The sequence below is a fragment of the Impatiens glandulifera genome, chromosome 5, assembly GCF_907164915.1.
Source record: "Impatiens glandulifera chromosome 5, dImpGla2.1, whole genome shotgun sequence".
NCBI classification, from domain to species: domain Eukaryota; kingdom Viridiplantae; phylum Streptophyta; class Magnoliopsida; order Ericales; family Balsaminaceae; genus Impatiens; species Impatiens glandulifera.
The window spans coordinates 49,058,476-49,076,281 of NC_061866.1; the positions used below are offsets into that span (position 1 = coordinate 49,058,476).

General features: G+C 26.9%; 1 protein-coding gene and 2 non-coding genes across 3 annotated transcripts; 1 reads left to right on the forward strand and 2 right to left on the reverse strand.

Annotated features, from left to right (window-relative positions):
* Positions 1-4,700: 4,700 nt before the first annotated feature.
* On the forward strand, positions 4,701-5,614 carry LOC124939589 (germin-like protein subfamily 1 member 13). Its single transcript, XM_047480050.1, has 4 exons — positions 4,701-4,815; positions 4,940-5,080; positions 5,196-5,279; positions 5,400-5,614. Exons 1-4 carry the CDS (start codon positions 4,701-4,703, stop codon positions 5,612-5,614), a joined length of 555 nt encoding a protein of 184 aa, XP_047336006.1.
* A 7,168-nt stretch (positions 5,615-12,782) lies between these two features.
* Positions 12,783-12,856, reverse strand: TRNAN-GUU. The gene has a single exon. It is a non-coding gene; the product is annotated as a tRNA-Asn (tRNA).
* Positions 12,857-13,104: 248 nt separating this feature from the next.
* TRNAN-GUU lies at positions 13,105-13,178 on the reverse strand. The gene has a single exon. It is a non-coding gene; the product is annotated as a tRNA-Asn (tRNA).
* Between the last annotated feature and the right edge of the window lie 4,628 nt (positions 13,179-17,806).

A 17,806-nucleotide genomic window follows, 5' to 3' on the forward strand; every position in this document is an offset into this window, starting at 1 on the left:
TGTAATTGATTGCGTTTTTATATAGATTTGTTATTAAAATATATGCAGTTACGAGACTCATAACTTAGTGGTAGAACTTTAAAAGTAGTTAGACTAACTTAGTCGAGGTAAAATCGAAATTCTAGTTAAAATGTTTGACAAAAAAAAAAAACACCCATTAGGCTTGACTATGAGTTAGAAATGTGTAGTTTTATTTAATTATTTTTGTTTCTCAAACTAATACGAATCTATATGAATGAATCAATTTGATATAATTATGTAATACATCTCAATAAACTTAATTTTATTTGAAAGCAATGAATGTTGTATGTGAATCAATATTTAATACAATTATGTAATGTGTATGTACAAAGTTAATTGTATTTGTTGAGCACAAAATTGAGGTTTTGGTTAGAAAATGAAAATAAAGCAAAAACTCTTAAGATGGAGTTTCTAAATTGATTTAATGTCTTAGACAAAAATTTGGTTTAAAAAAAAGTTGCTAACCTTAGATTATTTTTTATTCAATGGAGTAAGTATTCATCATGTGCGTCAAATCTTAATTGAATTATAGACCTTTATGCTTTAAAAAGATAGTGTTAATGAATTTAATTATTTTAAATTAAAATGGTGGTCATAGTGACATAGTTGGGTTCAGTCACTTACATTTTTTAATATATATTGTATACATGATAAGATGAGTGCAATTTTATTCTAAGGATATTTAAAAGGTTATTTAATGTGAGGTTAATAAAGTTTAAATAACAAGAGATAAAGAATATGTATCACACCAATATATTCTACAAGCAAGCACTTCATTTAGATATATATAAAAGATGTTTATTATATGAAACACAATAGAATATACATAGAGTACATAATAAAGATTTATTTGTCTTATTTAGTACATCATGAAAAAATTATTACTATTAAAGCTCGAACCTTAATTAACCAGTTCTTTTCTGAAAGACTTCCGATTTAATTGTTGTTACACCAATAATGAGACTAAAGTTTAAAGTTAGTTGACATTCTTATCCACTTGAAAAATCTTAGTGAGCATATTTAAACATATTTTAAGATCTAATCCAAATACCCTGAGTGAGATATGATGATGGAAATAAATGTACCACCATATAACATGTCACACAAAATTGACCAGTTTATAAAATGAGTCAAAAATAATAAAGAGAGATGTATTACCAGGTGGTAAATTGACCTTGTAACAAAGTATCTTTACCAAAAAAAAAAAAATTAACATTAAAAAATTCCTGGATTTTGGTTGCTTAAGCCAGCAAAGGTAACTTTATTTGAGTTGAATGAGACATTCCAGTAAAAAACACATCTCCCGCATATAATTTTATTTTTTGGGATAATTGGTTCTTTTGTCCTTGTATGTTCGAGCTTAGGGATGACTATGGATATTCGATACCTATGGGTACCTAAGGATCGGGCTTGAATATTTTAAATCGAGTTCGGGTCAGAGTCGGGCATGACGAATGGAAAAGCCGAAAAGGTACTTGATCGGGTTTGGAGTCTGAGATAGGAGTGTCGAGAGTGCGAAACTCAAACTCATTACCCGACTATATTTATATTAAAAATAAAATATGTTGTTTAATTAAGTTTAATGTGACATTTCTGATGACATATCATGACAAACAACTCAATCAATGCATCGTTTATTTTACTTTTATCCACACTTTACTCTAACTTTATATTTTTTAATATTTTAAAATTATTTCTCTATAATGAATCATTATTTTTCAATATTTTTCATTTAATAACAAAATGTATTTCTCTCATCATTCTTCATCTTCAATCTTTCCTCTTTAATTTTTATCTTCAATCATAAGAGTTGATTATTTGGGTTATTCAAATAAGTTGAAATAACCATAACCCAAAACCATAATATCACGTTATTTCTCCTTCATCGCATCACTCAATTTATTACCAAAATATTAAAATAACATATATTTTTTATTTTATTATTATATATTAATATTTTTAAGTCATTTTTACCACAAATTTTTTTTTACACCTTCTCAAAATCATTATCCATCATTATTTTCCAAATAACATGATAACCATGTTATTTGGATAACCCCATCCGAATAACCGCTTAACTTTTCCTTTAACTATATTAATATTAATAATAATAATAAAATTGTTATATTTTTTAATATCTATTAAATATTAGGTATGTTATGTCACTTTCCCATCTTTAAAATCTTTAAAATTATATTTATTCTTTTTAAATCTACAATTTTGTAGGTATTTAATTGGATAATGGAGTACCCATCAGAAGATTGGGTACCCAACCAATCAAAAATGAGATAAAAATAGAAATACACATTTGGGCCAGAGTCGGATAATAAAATGCAAATCGGGTTTAGAGAGACGAACATTTTAGTACCCAATTAGTAGGGTATCAATTTTCATCCCTTTTCGAGCTCAAGAATTCCACCAAGTGAGTACCCTTCAAAACAAAGGTAATGTTGGGATTGGAATTTTCCAAATAAATATGATTAATGAGAACGAGACAATGTTTTTTTATCCAATTCAAACAAGCCTAAGATTTTAATTTTTATTTTGTTTACAAAGGTAATGGGCTGGGTTCAATCTGTAAGGTGCATAGTCAATACGAACTAAAGATATTTCTAATTTAATATAAGAAAGAATAACATTTTGATTAGCTCACAATATTAATATTAAAAGTATATTATAAACAATTTTTAATTGAAGCATTGACAACAAGTGTCGAAGCCAAGATGGCTAAGGTAATTACTAAGAATTCTTTAAACCCATATCTTTCTTGAAATTAAAGATTAAATTTAACAAATTTGAACTTATAATTTAATTAAGTGATAAATTAGCATGGAAGAAACATCTAGTCATATATAGTTTGAACATAATTTCTAATGATTGACCTGGTTAATTTAATCATGTAATTAATTGACTAGTTCTTCAACTGCTACTTGATTAATTACAACTTATGGCTTACTATTTATTGACATCAAAGTTAATGACATACGCAATTTGAATGTATTCGATTAAGTTTATCTGTATTTAACCTAAGACCTTAGTATGATTCATTAGTTTTGAAGATTAAAGGTTTGAGAAGTCAATCAAGGCCTTGTTTGATTTGGTTTTTTATTTTTTCTGATAACTTATTGGTTAATTTTTGATGGAATATTTTTATTCTTATCATCTTGTACCAAATCATTTGAAAAAGTAGTACTCTTTTTAAGTTGATTTATTCAACAAATTGGAAATTACAGTCACCAATATACACTCAATCTCTTTCGGGTTGGTTTGTCTCCATTCAATGGAATGGAAGTCAAGTCACAACTCACATGCATGATGATGATGATGAGTATATATCAAGTCACTTCCGGCCTTCCTTTTCGCCTTCGTTTCATGGGTCTTGCCCTGTTCCCAATCAGATGGAGCTACCTTTCAATCCGAATGTTTATCTCTTTAAATGGTTGAAAATCACCGTTTTGTTACCTATATAGGGCGTTTACTTTGCAAGCTAGTTAGGGGTTTTACCATAATAATTGTGCTTATAAATATTCTATATGACCAAGGTTTTGTGATCACGAGTTCAACTCGAACTAACGTGCCGAAAAAATCCTTCTAGATTTCAACCTTAAATTGATCGTAACGTTGGTCACCTTTTAAGTTAAAATAGAGAAAGATACGTTAACTTCTTCATCTAATAAACTATGATTTAAAAAATATTATTATATTTCATGTTTTGGATAAGATATTGGTCTTCAAATTATCAAACTATCATTTTAGCATATATATATATATAATACACTGTTGTTTCATTTTAGTTTGAATATGTCAATGTAACAAATTAATAAAATATTATTAGATCATCCTAATTATTTTAGTTCTATTTAGCATGAGTCTAAAGTTATAATAATTCAGTTACACTGCTATTAATATTTGCAATCACCCTATATATATATATATATATATATATATATATATATATATATATATATATATATATATATATATATATATATATATATATATATATATATATATATATATATATATATATATCCAATGAATAAATTGTTTCCTAGTTAGATAAAGTTTAAATTTGGAACAAACGTAATTTATCATAAAAGTTAAGAAAACGTTTAGAACTAGATCGACAAAGCATTTGACAAGGTCGGTTAATGAAATATATATGACATCAATACTTCTATCTTGAAGAAATGTTCTTGACAAAGTATATTTGACAAGGTCGGTTAATGAAATATATATGACATCAGAACTCTATCTTGAAGAAATGTTCTTCACAAAGCCGCCCACAATAAATGTCATGGATGAGATTATCAGATCATTAATATATATATATATATATATATATATATATATATGTTGATTAAACAATAATGGGTTGGTTGGTGTGCCAGTTGAAGAACCATTCAATCTAGCTAGCACTCTAACAAAATATGATAAAGATAATAAACTATAATTAAGTAAAAATGGACATACACAATGGAAAACATAAACTTGGTCATTTCATGTCATCGGTAGTGACTTGGTTATAATAATATATATAATAAACATATGATCAATTAATTGAAATAATCAAACTGATCGATCGATCTCCAATGCAGCCCCTATAAATAGATACATGATCTCCAACACTATCTTCATCCAACCTTATAATTTTTAAGCTATTCAAATTCATGATGATCATGAAGATAATCACAGTTTGCATGATCTTGGCTATGGCTTTCACATTTTCCCATGCTTCTGATCCCAGCCCTCTTCAGGACTTCTGTGTGGCTATTGATGATCCTAAAAATGCATGTATGTTATATATTATTTCATGTCTTTTTATTTATTCAATTTCCAAACTTTTAGACATGCAACATGCATGCATTTATATATGTTCGATCATAACTTATATATTTCTTCTTCTTTACTCGTGTAGTGTTTGTGAACGGAAAGTTCTGCAAGAATCCAAATCTTGTTTCGGCAGATGATTTCCTCTACCGAGGACTTAACAAGGCCGGGAATACAGAAAATCCACTTGGTTCAGTTGTAACCGCGGTTAATGTTGCACAACTTAAAGGTACATATAATAAATCAAAATTATGCATATATATCGTATATGAATTAATAATTATCTTTATTTTGTTACTAATCTAGTGTCTTTTGTATACAATTTGTAATGTATGATCTATTAGGTTTGAATACTCTTGGAATCTCGGCAGCTCGTATCGATTTTGCGCCTTATGGATTGAATCCACCCCACACGCACCCACGTGCCACGGAAATCCTTGTTGTCTTGCAAGGAACCCTACTTGTGGGGTTTGTAACTTCCAACATTCCTAATCAAAAAAATAAACTATTCACAAAAACATTATATCCCGGAGATGTTTTTGTGTTCCCGGAAGGTCTCATTCATTTCCAACAAAACGTGGGTAATACCAATGCAATCGCTTTTGCTGGTCTTAGTAGTCAAAACCCGGGCGTTATTACTATCGCCAATGCCGTGTTTGGTTCAGATCCCAAAATCTCTGTCGATGTACTTAAAAAAGCATTTCAAGTGGAAGAGAACTTGATCAACTATCTTCAATCACAATTCTGGTGGGACAACAACTAATTAAACTCATGTGTGACAATAAATAGTTATGTGTGCCTAAATGAATAATGTTACACATGTGTGACAATAAAGAGCTATGTGTGCCTAAATGAATAATGTTTGGTATTTATTAAATGTCTTATATAGTATTGATTCCGTTATCTATTAATAAATGTGCTTCCATCCAATGTACTATGTATAACAACGTTTGATTCAAATAAAGGGCAGGGCGCCTACTAGTTTGTAATCTTATAAATTTACACTTAATACTCTTTTTTTCATCTCCATAATGACCACAGTGTTTGAATTTGATTATAGAAATACTACGAGTAATCGAGAAATAATATTTAGTTTTTGAATGAAAATTATTTCATTAACAAATATAGATCTACTTTTTTGATGAGTCATTCATGCTTCGTTCCACTTCAAATTCTCGGGATAAGAAGTCAATTGCAGTGGAGGACCAAAGTTTCTTATCGAAAATGAACAAGTGAAAAGTGTCTTTTATTCCAAAGTAGATATTTCAAAATATGTATCATTAATGATATTATTGAAACGAGATGACTTTTATACCCGGGAGCAAGCCACCTTATCAACGCCCTTATAGGTGTTGTCGTAATGCTAAAACTATGGCGAATGCATCTACGACCTTAGAAAGAAAAAAAAACTTTTAAAAAGCAAATTAAAGCACCATTCAAACACACACCCTTCTACAACAACAACCCTTGATGACAAAAAAAAAAAAAAATCTATAAACAGAAGGTCAAAGAGAATATAAGGCCTGTGATATCTGTCGACTAACCGGGCCACTACTCAGCCAAATTTCGTGTGGCCCATTAGTTATAGGCAAAGAATATAAATGGGCCAAGACACATTTAATTAAGAGAATATTTATTATATATTTACTCATTAATTTGAAACAAAAAAAAATGATATATAATTATAATTTTAATTTTAATGAGAAGATTGTGGTTGGATATATACAAGATATAACAAAGCTTGAGAATGATTTGTTTTATTTTTTTAACACATTTTATAAAGATTGTGACTTAATTAATATATATATATAGCTAGTTTTTTTCATTGTTCTTTTTAATTTATAAACATTTTTGTTATAATAATTTTGATACTTTTATACTTGACATTGATAAAGGAGGATAAAAAATTCCGGGCGGCATGGCGGCAATAGAAAAAAGAGCACTTTACAACTATTGTAATTGTTTTTGATCCAGGTGCTTAATTAATTACCAATAATTTAATAATGATTTATGATAAATAATTGATTGAATGATTTATGAAAAATAATAAAAAAATTATAGAGATACAGTATGAGTTTGACATTGATTGGATGATGATCCTACTACGTAACGTACGTACGTACAGTATGAGATAAGACAGAATCACGGGAGGAGACAACACATTCATTTAAATTAATTTTATTGCAGAAATACATATTCATTTAAAAAATTTGGTACAATGTTTAATTCGGTAATAATATCTCTCGTTTATATAATAATTTGTTAAAGTAATTTGGTGTTTAATGAGTTAATTCATAAATTATAATGACATTATTTATATTTAAACGTAATTTTCTCTTTATCTCATTTCACTAATAAATGTATTGAAACGAATAAACTGAATATAAACTGAATCAAACCTTATACAACTTATTATTCTTAGCTTATTTGTTTATGAACTTATAATGAGTTAATGAAGTGAGATAAAAGAAAAATTTTAATTTATATTTTTTGTATTAACTTTTTATGTAAAATGATTATATCAAGTTATTATAAAAACGATAAATGCTCAAAATCAAACGTTGAGTCAAACATACTCTTAATATTGATCACCTGACTTCACATGCTTCATCTTTTTCTTTGTTTCAATATTAATATCATTTTTTCCCGTGCAACAAATTAATTATTCTGAGAACTTAAATAATAAAAAATAATATAAGCATTTACTTACAGCTCATTTTGAGCTTCTTTGATTTTTTTTTATTACTCAATTTTTTGTAATTTTTCCTCTTTCACTTTCTATACCATCATTTATTTTATTCACTAAAATAACAAAATATCTTTTATTTAATATTTTCTCTCCCATTTTGGGTAAAATAGTTATTAAACTTTAAACTTTTTTTTTAAATAAAGTAAAACAAAATATTTCCCCAAAAACCCAAAATCAAACAATTTCTTCATCTTTATTTTTAGGTCTAAAAAAAATAATTTAATTAATAATAATACTATTTTGTATTTAAAATTTAATAAAAATAAAATAAGAATATTTTAATTGATGAAATAAATGATTTTAATGTTTAAAAATTAAAATATAGTCATATAATATAAAGAATTTACAAAAACAATTGTTAAAAAAAAATAGATCAACAAATTGGCTCTTATGGCTTGTCTCAAACTAGTTTTTTTAATATTTAAGGTTTTATAAAACTTAATTTTATTTCCAAATAATCAAACATCAAACATGTAATCCCCAATTCTAGGGAAACAGTTATATTCCATCTCGCACCATGATAAATTGAAATAAGTGATGATAGATGAGACTAAATTTTGGAATTTAATGTGGACTAAAGATAATATTAAATTAAATAGAGGTTATTTTAACTAGCTAAGTATATAGGTGTAAGAGTGAAAACGAGAAGTGAATATAATATTGACTGCCCTGCGCCCTAAATCTGTGTGTATTCTGGCAGCTCAGGTCAGACTAGCTACCTCCCATCATCATCATTAACTACACACATTGATACTAAACACATGAACCCTAATTATAAAATGCATTAAATCCTAAAAACCCTATTATATATAAGCATGCATTCCTGCAGACAATAATTTATGGGTGCCATTTTTTTATATAAAAATGTACCAAATTAACATCAAAATCTTTTCACTGCATAAAAAATTAATTAAAACATTTTATTGACAGCAAACCCTCTAAGGGGCAATTTTCAAACCCTAATAGTACTTACTTACAGTCTCCTGAACTGCAATAAATATGGAAAGAATTTGAATCCTTGAATCTTGTGTTCTGAATTTCCAATAAATTAGTTAAATATATATATGAAACATAAATACGGTAAGACTAACACATGAACAATATTCAATATAATCATGCACCCTCCACTTCAATCAATTTCATTTCAGAGAGGATCGATCGAACTTACAAAAATTTAAATCTCAAAGCTACCCAGATGTGTTTAGACAGATCTAATATATATGCTTGGATTGACTTTTTTTTAATAAACTTTTTAAAAATAATACCGGACATTAATATATAGTACTACTGCACCATGTATATATTATATATGTTAGTTAATTAAGCTATATATAAATATTGAACATGGCTAAGAGAGTGAGAGACTGACCTTGTTTAGGATCATATGTGTTTGATTTGAATGGTCGGTTGGGGGGAATGAAGCCTGGTCCGAGATTCATTATAATTAGCTATAGATAAGTGTTACATATATATATATTAATAATGTAACCTCGAACCAAACAACATTCCACTCAACCTTAACCTTCTCTTCTCTTCTCTTCGATCTCATTACATCTATTGTTCAACTTCAAACTGGAACATGATATATATATAGAGAGAGAGAAAGAGATGCATATATTATGCATGGAAATGGAGGTAGCTACTAACTAGGGTTAGGGTTAAGAAAGAATTGCGGTTGGGTTTCGTGGTAATCATAACCCATTAATTAATTAATTAAATAAACAATTAATTAATTAATTAGAGGGCCAACATTCCATGCACTCATAAGAAAATTATGACTGAATATCCAAAACATGCACTGCCCACCGGCTAACACACTTCCCCATCTTTATAGAGTCAGCAGTAATGTGTGTATGTGTGTGTGAGAGAATTATTTAATGAGAGAGATAGAAAGAGAGAGTGGTGGACAGAGGAGCAAGATTACTAGTGATTTGCTTTACCCACACCAATTAATTAATAAAGCTTAGAAATAATAAACTCAATCGAAATATTCAACGAAAATAGTTTATAAATCTCACGTCTCACGTGGCTGTTAGGTTCTTCCAACGTTTTGAAAACGCTTATTTCGGGTTCTGAAATCACTCATTTCCAGACTATATATTTTTTGTCCTGAAATGCCCGTTTCAAAACATTATGAATCTATTTCGGTACCTCAAACGCGTTTCGAAACATTTTAAAATTTTCTATCTCCTATCCACATATGAAATGCCACGTTGATTGGTGGACTTGTTTTCTTAAATTTTTAGTTGAGTTTATCATTTTTTTCTGATAAATTATTTATATATATATATATATATATCATTTAATAATTTCCAGCTACTACCAATTTTGTTTTATTATACATCGTTCTTAAACATTTTCACGTTTATTCTGTTTTCACCTTTTTATAGAATACGAAATAAATATTATTACTTCTCTAGAAACATCTTTAATTAATTATGATTTGGAGCAGGCATAGAAGTCAATTAATAATTATTAAAATGAAAAAGCATAAAATTACAAAAGTCACAGTTTAATTTGAAAAGAAAGGTGTAAGAGCTCGTTTGAGAAATTTTTTTTTTTTTTTGGGGGGGGGGGGGGGGGGGGGTTTCCAAAAAAAATTGTTTGATTAAAAATAGAAAAAAAATGATTTTTATTTATTTTTTACCAAATTATTTTTTATCTTTTTAGATTTTTATTTAATAATTAATTTATATTAAATACTAGCTTTACATTTAAAAAAAACTGAATTATGTGATATTAAGAAATTATATACAAATTAACTTGATAGTGAGTTATTTAAAAAATAAATTATAATGATATTATGACATTTTTAGATTATTTTAGTAAATTGGTGAATTTTTATTAAGGAGTTGAGAGTCATTTTTTAGAATTTACAAACTGGATACTTGTTTGTTTCATTTTTATTTTTACGTTCATCAGTTCATGTTTGGTGGTTTTATTTTTATTATCTTTCGTGTCATGTTTTTGTCTAGTCTGTTTTGTATGAATTTAATTGTTTTTTCATTATCTTTATTTTGATATTTTTTAATTTTAAAATAATGTTAAATATATTTTAAATATTCGTGATTCACTCTTTTTATTTCTTATTGTAATAATTTCTAAAAAAAAAACATTATTGTTGATATATATATATATATATATATATGGTAAATTTTAAAAGACAATTAATATAGTCTAATTGATAGAAAACAAATTATAAGATCATCTTGATGATTAAATATTGTCATGCATAGCAAGAAAATAGAATAATAACCCTAAATAGATTGTTTGTCTTAGAGGAAACTTTATTGAATGAAAAAGAATCTGTGAACAAGATTCTTAAATAGTAGTTACTTATTTGAAATAATCAACAAAACTTGACAACATATTGATACCAAGTGCGAGTGTTTTTTAACATTTTCAATATTTAATTTATTATTCTCATCTTATTCGTGGTTAATGCAATATTAGAATAAATTTATCATATTTGCTTATAAAGTGTAACAGCTCGTTCCATATATGGTTGAGATAATTGATCTAATCTCATGTTGGATAGGTCATAGGTGGACCTTTATAGTAGATCTCACATGGTTTCGACTTTGTGTCATGATTCCAATAATTGCGTTTTTTTTTATTTCTTTGTCGAGGGGAGAAATCATAAGTAAAACTAACATTAACATTAATATTTATTTGTTGAATTATAAATTAAAGTGTCGTGTTGATTATGTTCGATCACACCACCATTGGATAAAATGCGACAAGTTTAAACTAAAAGTTGAACATTCTAAACGAATTACTGTGTTTAGAAATTCTATACTAATTAGGGTCTTATAATAAATACACATAATTAATTAAAAAAATGAAGAAGAAAAAAGAAAATGAAAAAAAGGTTGTCTACCTGAAAGGCTAGTTATTGTAGGACCAAAACCCTACCATAAATCTGTGTGTTTGTGTTCTTTCATTTCCTAGGTCATCCAGTCAGTAATAGTACTCCTATGCCACTTTTAATTTACCTACTTACTTTATACATATTTTGTTATATATTTATTTTCTTCACAAATGTACGAGTACCTTCTTTTATTAGATCTATTAACATTAATGAACCATGTATATATATATATATATGTATTTTCTTAAAGAGCTTCATTAAATATGTTGATTAGTTTAATTTTAACCTTATTATTCAAATCACAATATTCATGACTCCAGACGTAGTCGATATATGAGAAAACTGTTCTAGCGGGGTGACATCATATTTCTTCCTTATTCTTAATTATTTATTGATTAATTTAAATAAATTAACAATTTTAGATAATAAGTATAAATAGTTTAATATTTTGAAAATATTGTTTTTAAGCATATTTTTAATACATTGACAAATCTCACTTAGAGTTTTTTTTTTTAAAAAAGTTTAATGCATATTATAATTATAAATGATCAAAATTTGTCTTAACATATCAACAAAATATTACATTAAAAAAATAAAAAATAAAAAACGTTTATTTGAAGATAAAAACATTAATCGATAGAAGAAAGGGTTAAACCTCAAACTTTATGGTTAACAGCCACACTTTAACCAACTAAGTTATTCATAATACATTGATAAATGTCTTTTAGATTTTTTATTTTTTCTAAAAAGATCGATGCATTATATAAATGATAAAAAATCGAACCCCCAAGTCCCAACCTTGTGGTTAACAGCACGTTATAACCAACTGAGTTATTTCAACTTATTTTTAATACTTTGACAAATGTCTCGTAGATTTTTATTTATTTTTAAAAAGATCGATGTATATTATAATGGTCAAAATTTTAACATAACGACAAAATATGACATAAAAATAAAAAAGATTACTCAATAGGTCATATCAAACTCACTAGAAGGAAGGGTTGAACCTCCGACCTTGTGGTTAACAGCCATATGCTCTAACTAACTAAGCTATTCCAGCTTATTTTTAATACATTGATAATGAACCTCCGACCTTTTGATTAAAAGCCACACGCTCTAACCAACTAAGCTATTTCAGTTTATGTTTAATACATTGAAAAATGTCTATCGATGTTTTTTTTATAAAAAAGGTTCATGCATATTATTATTGATCAAAAGTTGTTCAACGATAAAGTATGACATGGAAATAAAAAACGTTACTCAATAGATATATCGAACTTGTAAGTTCTTTAGAAGATTAAAAACAACATTCGCTAGAAGGAGGGGTTGAACCTCCGACCTTGTGGTTAACAGCCACACGCTCTAACCAACTGAGCTATTCCAGCTTATTTTTAATACATTGATAATGAATCTCCGACCTTTTGATTAACAGCCACACGCTCTAACCAACTAAGTTATTTCAGTTTATGTTTAATACATTGAAAAATGTCTCTTGATGTTTTTTTTTATAAAAAAGGTTCATGCATATTATAATTGATCAAAAGTTGTTCAACGACAAAGTATAACATGGAAAAAACGTTACTCAATAGATATATCGAACTCGTAAGTTCTTTAGAAGATAAAAAATAACATTCGCTAGAAGGAGGGGTTGAACCTCCGACCTTGTGGTTAACAGCCACACGCTCTAACCAACTGAGCTATTCCAGCTTATATCTTTCAACTTGTTTCATGTTATATATAATTGAAATTTTATTGAATTTATAAAATAAATCTTGTTTATAATGAGGTAGGTTATTTGAAGAATATTATATTGTCTTTTTTTGTACTTAAAATTTAAAATAATTAATAAATTAAATTATTGAAAATAAATCAAATATGATAGGTGAGTATTTTTTAGAAAAAACAACAACATCAAAGTAGTGATGTCCTTGAACGGGTAAAATATATAATAAACCTGTCAATGTATTTAGGTAATACTATTTTATTTTCTTATATTGTAATTATTTGATAATATTGGTGTAACTAATCTTGCTTCCATTTTTTTTTCCATCTTTTATATTTTAATATTGTTCAAGTATCCGAATTACAAGTTTAAGCGTTTTTAATGAAAAATTAAACATAATATCTTTGTTTATGCACCATTTCTGAACTTGACCTATTTAGCCAATGAATTTGAATAACAAAGCATATTTAATTTACTATTTGAATAAATGAATAAATAAAATGGTAGCATTTTGGCAATAAGACAAAGGAAAGTGTGTAGAAAGGTGTTGTGTGGAGACAAAAGAAAATGGAGGACTCAAAAGAAGGAAACAGTAGACCTTGAAGATTTGCCTTTTCATGAAAATGGGTCTTTTTCATCATTACCTAATTATTACTATATTTTTTCACCTCTCTCTTTCTCTCCTCATAAATGTTCCTTCTGCAACCCTAATTTGCTTTGCTGGACACCAATGCAACCCTACTACACACTACAGTCAACAAATTATATATATATAAAAAAAATTATTCAGATTTGAATTTGAAAAACTTGAAAAGGATTAATTAGGGTAAAAACAAAAGGAATAAAATTTATAAGTAAGGGGCAAACAAACAGGGCTTTTGCATGCTATTTAGGGCATAAAGTATGGATGAATGATGACCGTTGGATGGGTTTGAGATGAGATGGGATGAAGATCGAAGAGTTCGTACGTAAGTATGTATGTATAGAGACCGGAATTGTCGGTGTCAGCGGGAGCGGAGCATCGGGGGGAGCGAGAGGAAACCCGATGAACGAGGAGGGGAGAAAAAAAGAAAAGAAAAGAAAGGAGACATTAATGGCGGATGTAGACTGATCAATGGAGAAGAAAAACCCTAGCTTTCCATTTAAACGGTGATAGGTTAACTTTACCCAGTCCCACAGCACTGACTCAGCCTGGGTCAAACCACTTGTGGGAGATGTGGGTCCTGCATGCCTCGATCCGATAAGGACTGAGGAGACAAGACCACGTGTAGCCTAACTTCAATCTGACAAGGGCTCGAAACGTGTTGATATGTGGTTGGTCATTCTAGCTAGCTCACTCCCCACTGTCAACTGGCCTGGCCGGGCACCTAATTAATTGATGGCTAATTATGCCTTAATGATGATAGGGATGTTTCAAAACAAAAACCCTTGTTTTGAGGTCGTTCCTCTTTTCTCTTTTTCTATTTTATTCTTCACCAAATTATTTATGGTAAGAATTATTAGCTTAGTTAAAACTTTAAAAGCTTGAAAAAAAAAGTTTTTATAATAGTTTTAATGTATATCTGTTACTTACACTTTACACTTGAAAATAAAATTGTTTAGATATGTTTATGAATGAACTCATTTTATCATGTTATGATGTAATGAAAAATAAGATTCTATAATATATAAACTCAAATTATGACAGTATCTTACTAACTACAGAATAGCAGAGAAGAACGATTATAGAACTTGCAATCGATGGAACAAATTAGAATAGAATATGAGATCGATATTAGAGTAATAGTAATAGTACATAAGAGTAAGGGTAGTGAGAATAAAAATTAATCTAAAGAGTTTAACAAATTCATCGAGTATTATTTTCCATTTCAGATAAATTGGTATTTAAGAGACTAGTGCCTTAACATTTTTTTCCACCGTAACTAATTTTCTCTTATGCTGAGATCTAACTACTTAGGCCAATTCAGTTGATAGAAACTGCTATCAATAAAATCACTGTCACTAATAACATAAACATGCTATTACACATCTTATTCATACAGAAAAACATGTTTTTACACAACTTATTCATAAAGAAGGAACCTGCCGACTTTGATAACACTTCGTCGAATTATTTAGGGTTAGAAACCTAATTACCCTAAAATGCTCTCATATCGTATTCATGAACATCTTTTGAATTTTGAAACTATTTTAAGCATGACCTATTATTTTTCTTTAGATTAAATAAAATATAAATGAAACTATTCAATATTAATAATAAAGAGCTAGATTACAAGAAAATTGGATAGGCTAATAATGGAGAATGGTCTCCCTCTCTATATAAGGTGCAGGAAGTGAAATCAATGAGACCTGTAGTGGACTTTCCATGCTCTTAGGCCATCTTTTGTGATTATTTTAATAATATATATATATATATATATATATTTATATTATTTTATTTTTTATATGTAAAAATATTTAAAGATAGTAATATATAACTATAAAATAAAAATAAAAATATTTATATTTTGAGTAATGAATTGATAATTAATGAGGGAAATGAAATAATGTTTAAATTATTTTTAAAAAATTAACTAAAAAAGTGTTAGTTCCATTTTTTTTAAATTTTTTACTATAATGTTATTGGTTATTGGTGAATTTATGTATAATCAATTTCACTGTAACTTTAGTGGAGATATACCAGTCTACAATGGTCAACATATTCAAATAAAGAAAATGTTATTAAAAACTGGGTTTTCAAATATAATGTTATTTTGCTGCCATAATTTATGGGATTTTAAAGGAAATAAATTCAAGAATTTTCTCAAATGTAAGAAGAAGAGTATGAAATGAAATCAACTTGAGTGACATGCATTTGTCATTAACAATTGAAAGAAAGTACTAAAGATTCAACAAGTTTGACCAATTTATAAAAATGTGGAATTAATAGTTATAGATAGATATAGATATTATTATCAAATATGCAATTAAAATTATATTGAATTTAGTTTATTTCAGCTAATTGTGGGGTAATGTTTGTCTTTAATTTGTACCTTTTAAAAAAATTGGTGGGACATGTTGTTTCAAACAAAATAAAAATAAAACATAGATTAAAATAGTCATATTAATTATAAAAAAATAATTAATTTTTAAGAGATTAAAAGTCAAATAAAAGAAATTGTATGTTTCAAAATTATTATTATTTTTTTACAAAATACTAGGGCGGACAATCAGGAGAGGGAGGGATTGGAGTGTGGGCCTAAGGGTTTTTGTGAGACTGAACGAAAACAAAGTCTTTAATGGGCTCTCTGTGAAATTTAATAATGGACTTTACACCGAAATTATATGGGCGATTCTCCAAGTTTTAAAAGCATTAATGGGCTGGAAACATCATCCATCAATCAGTCCATTGTTAATTCTACTGGACAACATAAAAGATAATGATTTCCGAGGCCTTATTATTATCATTATTAGGCTGAATTCAAATCCCATCGGGACAAATATATCAAAGTCAGAGCAAGGCTTTCAAAATCGAGAGTTTACGTAGAATCGTTAGCCGGTTGTAAACTCGTAAAATCTAGAGTTTATGTGAAATCGTAAGAGTTTAATTTGAAAAAATAATAGTTATATATTATTATTAATTTTTATATATAATTAAATATTTTATACTTAACCAATTTTAAGAAATTATATACTTTCATATAAAATTAATTAAATAATAATAATAAATAAATAACACTATAAAAATTTATAATTACAAAATTAATTATATTAATTAATTAATTTAAATAACCAATAATTTTATTTTTTAATTTTAAATATAAATTTGATTTTTTAAAGTAAAATCGTAAAATCGAAATTATTTATAAACTCGTAAAATCGTAAAATCTTATTATCGTAAATTTAAAATCGTAAGAGTTTACCTATTTAAGAGTTTACTTAAAATCAGACTCGTTAACCTAATGTGAAATCGTAAAATCGTAAGATTTTAAGAGTTAACTCGAGATTTTAACAGCCTTGAGTCAGAGTTTAAAATGTTCTTGAACTCTTAAAATCGAGAATTTGAAATGGTAAAGTTTTATTTGAATAAATATTAGTTATATATTATTATTTATATATAATTAAATTTATATATAAAATTAATTAAAAAAATAATAATAAATAAATAGTACTGTAAAAAAATATATATATTTATTTAAATAAATAAATAATATATATTTTTTACTTTATTAATATAAAATTGTATTTATTAAATGTAAAATAATATAAGATCGTAAAATCAAAAATATTTATAAACTTGTAAATTTTTATTATTATAAATTTAAAATATAAAATATTAATTAAAATCAGACTTAATAATTTTTTATCTACTTTATTGATTATCTATGTAGTAAAACTTATAATAAACCGTTTTTATTATTACTTGGTATATAATTAGTCATGTGAAAATATAAAATAATATATAATTGTGTTTATTAATATATTCATATTTTAAAAATTGATTTAATACTATTAGTGTTTGATTTTTTTCTATTAATTATAAAAAAATATTAAAGTCTATTCACATTTAATTATTAATATATATTTATAGTACAAAATGTGAAAATAATATTTAAAATTAATTATATCTCAA